Genomic DNA, 2,770 nt, shown 5'->3' with positions numbered 1-2,770 from the left:
AGGCCCGGCTTGCGCCCGCTTGGACTTGGGGTGCGCGGCCCTTTCGAGGGGGAGCTGCCGGAACGGCGCGGAGGGCCTCGGGCAGGAGGGCGCCCCGCCCCGCGCCGGCTCCCAGGCTTGTTGTGAGTTTCTTCTCTGACAGAAATGGCGTCATTGTCGGAGACGGGAAACTCCGTCGGGTCCCGACAATGGGGACGGGAAGCTGTCGAGCTGTGTAGGTGGCCGGGTTTGCGGGGATGGCGGGGCCAGAGGGGACCCTGGATCGGCGTGTGGTGGTTTGGGGGCTGACGCCTCCTTGAGCTCCTTTTCGGCGTGCAGGCTTCGTTGGAGTCTCTCCGCCTCCGCCAGTGCAGAGGGGTGCCCGTGATGTTGACGGGGTGTCTTTTGTTTCTTCTCCAGGTGCAGGTGAATCTGGTATTTTCGGGGAGATCGCGACCCCAGGATCATCATGAAGGTAAGATCACCTGCAGAAGTCGAGCCTCGGGGGCTAGAGAATCTAGGAAGTGGGGGCTTTGATTGAGTTCGGGTAGGGGGCCCCTCCGAGTTTTGCCGAGGAAGGTGTGTGTGGTGGCTTGGCGCCCGAGCTCGTCCCCGGAGACGACGAGGGTCAGCTGGTGTGGATATCGGTGGGCTTTGCTGTGGAGTTGGAGCTGATTATCGGATATCTCGCTGAGGATGATTTTTCCTCATAGAACCTCTCTTTTTGCGGGGAATGAGAGAAATAGCTGCGTGAATTTAAGTGTTTTAAAAGCAGGTCAAGTAATCTGATTCTAGAAACTGAACTGTATTATGGTTCTATCGGTTACACTGATGAAAGAACATCTCATTTATTGTGTGAACAGTATTGTGAATTTTTAACAGAAGACCTCCTTGCTTAAGGGAATTATAATCTTAATTGAAAGATTTTTTGAAGAGAATGTTGGTGATCTTTCCATAATTCAGAGATAGCAGTTAGTTGTTTCTTGTATTTCCGGGATTTAGGATTATATGGTGTATTTTCCTCTGCTGATCCATTAGGTCTATTAATTATCAGGTGCTGTATTGCATTGTGATAAAACCGATGGCCAGGTTCCTTTTAAATGTAAACATATTAACTGAGGGGAGGATATTGTCTAAAAGAGTAGGGTTTGCGTAAATGGTTGAAGACATTATAGTCATAAACTTAGTACAGGTTGTTTTTTCACTTTAGAGAATATGTGATTGAATGCTGCCATATTTTTTAACGCCACTTCAGGATGAAAAGCCTTAGATATCTGAAATGTTTAGATTCAGCTAGTGGAATTTAGAGATTAGCAGGTATTTTTCATCCATTACAAATTCAGAAGAGCTTGAAAAGAGTATGCAACAGTTAGTATGTTAAAATGTAAATTCCAACCACTTTTGACAGTCCTTTGAATTATTTTTAAAAAATTTTTAATTCTCTTCAGAATCAGGACCACTTTTATAGTACTGCATCCAAATTAAAATTTGTAGTACTTGTTCATGGTAGAAAGTGAAAGCTGTGACTACTTAAATATTTATCAGCTATACAAAGTAGTTAAATTCAGTCCTTTTTTTTTTTTTTTAGGTTGTTTTCTTTTTGAGTTTGAGGTGCTATAAACTCCTACATGAAACAGTTTAAATCTGATGAATTACTATTTCACCTTCATGTAAATAAAAAAAACAATCAGTGATGTTTCAGAAATGAATCCCTTTTGTTAATCACAGATGCTAGCTCCATCACCTTCTGTCTGACCTGTGTGAAACAGTGACAAGTAAATTTTTTAGAAAAAATTATATCTTCTTTGGCATTGGACAGCAATTTCTATAGAAAAGTGTTGGGTTGAATGATTTAAGTTTATAGGGTGAATAATACAGGAGTTAGTTTGGAATAAATGTTGTAATCTGTCAAAGTTTCCAGTGGAGTGCCTGGCACATCTAGGGTACTGTGTTAATTTTTGGTTAAAGGAAATGTAGTAAGTTGAAGGTCTTTTAGATTTTCTTTTTCTCTCTTCCTTTCATTTTTTTTTTAAACCTGTTTAAAAAATGAAAGTACATTGGAAACTTCAGCTTGAAAGTTTCATAGTATTAGGCAAATGCAATTTTTTGGTGTTATTTTAGAACAACTCATTTTAAAGATTCAGCATTTCTGTTATTACTGCCTTTAAACAAAAAGTTACTAATAATGTTAAAAAGAAAGAATTGCTAAAATAATCTTCCAATTTTATACAAGAAGGTCTGTTTTTATCAGTACAGTAAGTCCTCTCTTTGGGAATCTACTAGTAATCATAAGTTCTAAAAGCTTATTTCCTTTAACTTAAAAAGTTGAGAGGCTGCCCATGGTTGGTATTTGCTTGAACAAAATTGTAATTCAAAAAGTATGTAGTACTGATTATATTAGACTTTAGATTTTCTCTTTTGTGTGTTCCCAGTCTCTATATTGTAATGACAACTAAGCCATGGTAGGACCTAGGTCAGTTATCAGATCTACCAAAGAAATTTGTACTTTGTAGCAAGCTTTTAAGTTCGTATTATTTGTCCTCCTAGCCACAGTAAATTTTATTAAGTGACAGCGTATTGAGGTAACTGAAAAAGTGTGTAGGAATACACTTTTTGGGTTGTTGCTTTAGAGTCCCAAGGCAAGGAAAAATACACATATCATTTTAAATGTTGTATGTTTTAGAAGCAGTTTTCCTGTAGTACTGCCTTTAAAAATTTATTTAAATAAATAAAGCCCCTTTACTATATCTGTGGTTCTGCCCGCTGTGTTTTGAGAAATGGCTATAACGTA

General features: G+C 39.4%; 1 protein-coding gene across 5 annotated transcripts in view; it reads left to right on the top strand.

Annotated features, from left to right (window-relative positions):
* ARID4B (AT rich interactive domain 4B (RBP1-like)) overlaps positions 1-2,770 on the top strand; it is a 141,308-nt gene that overhangs the window by 1,575 nt on the left and 136,963 nt on the right. For all 5 annotated transcript variants that reach the window (XM_010860089.1, XM_010860088.1, XM_010860091.1 and 2 more), the window contains exon 2: positions 400-454. In XM_010860089.1, coding sequence (XP_010858391.1) covers positions 449-454 — 6 coding nt within the window. In that variant the 5' untranslated portion in view covers positions 400-448. The remainder of the gene's footprint in view (positions 1-399; positions 455-2,770) is intronic.

The sequence above is a fragment of the Bison bison genome, unplaced genomic scaffold (assembly GCF_000754665.1).
Source record: "Bison bison bison isolate TAMUID 2011002044 unplaced genomic scaffold, Bison_UMD1.0 scf7180017864462, whole genome shotgun sequence".
Taxonomy (NCBI): domain Eukaryota; kingdom Metazoa; phylum Chordata; class Mammalia; order Artiodactyla; family Bovidae; genus Bison; species Bison bison.
Note: the sequence above shows the minus strand (reverse complement) of the source record. Positions and strands in the feature narration are given on the sequence as shown.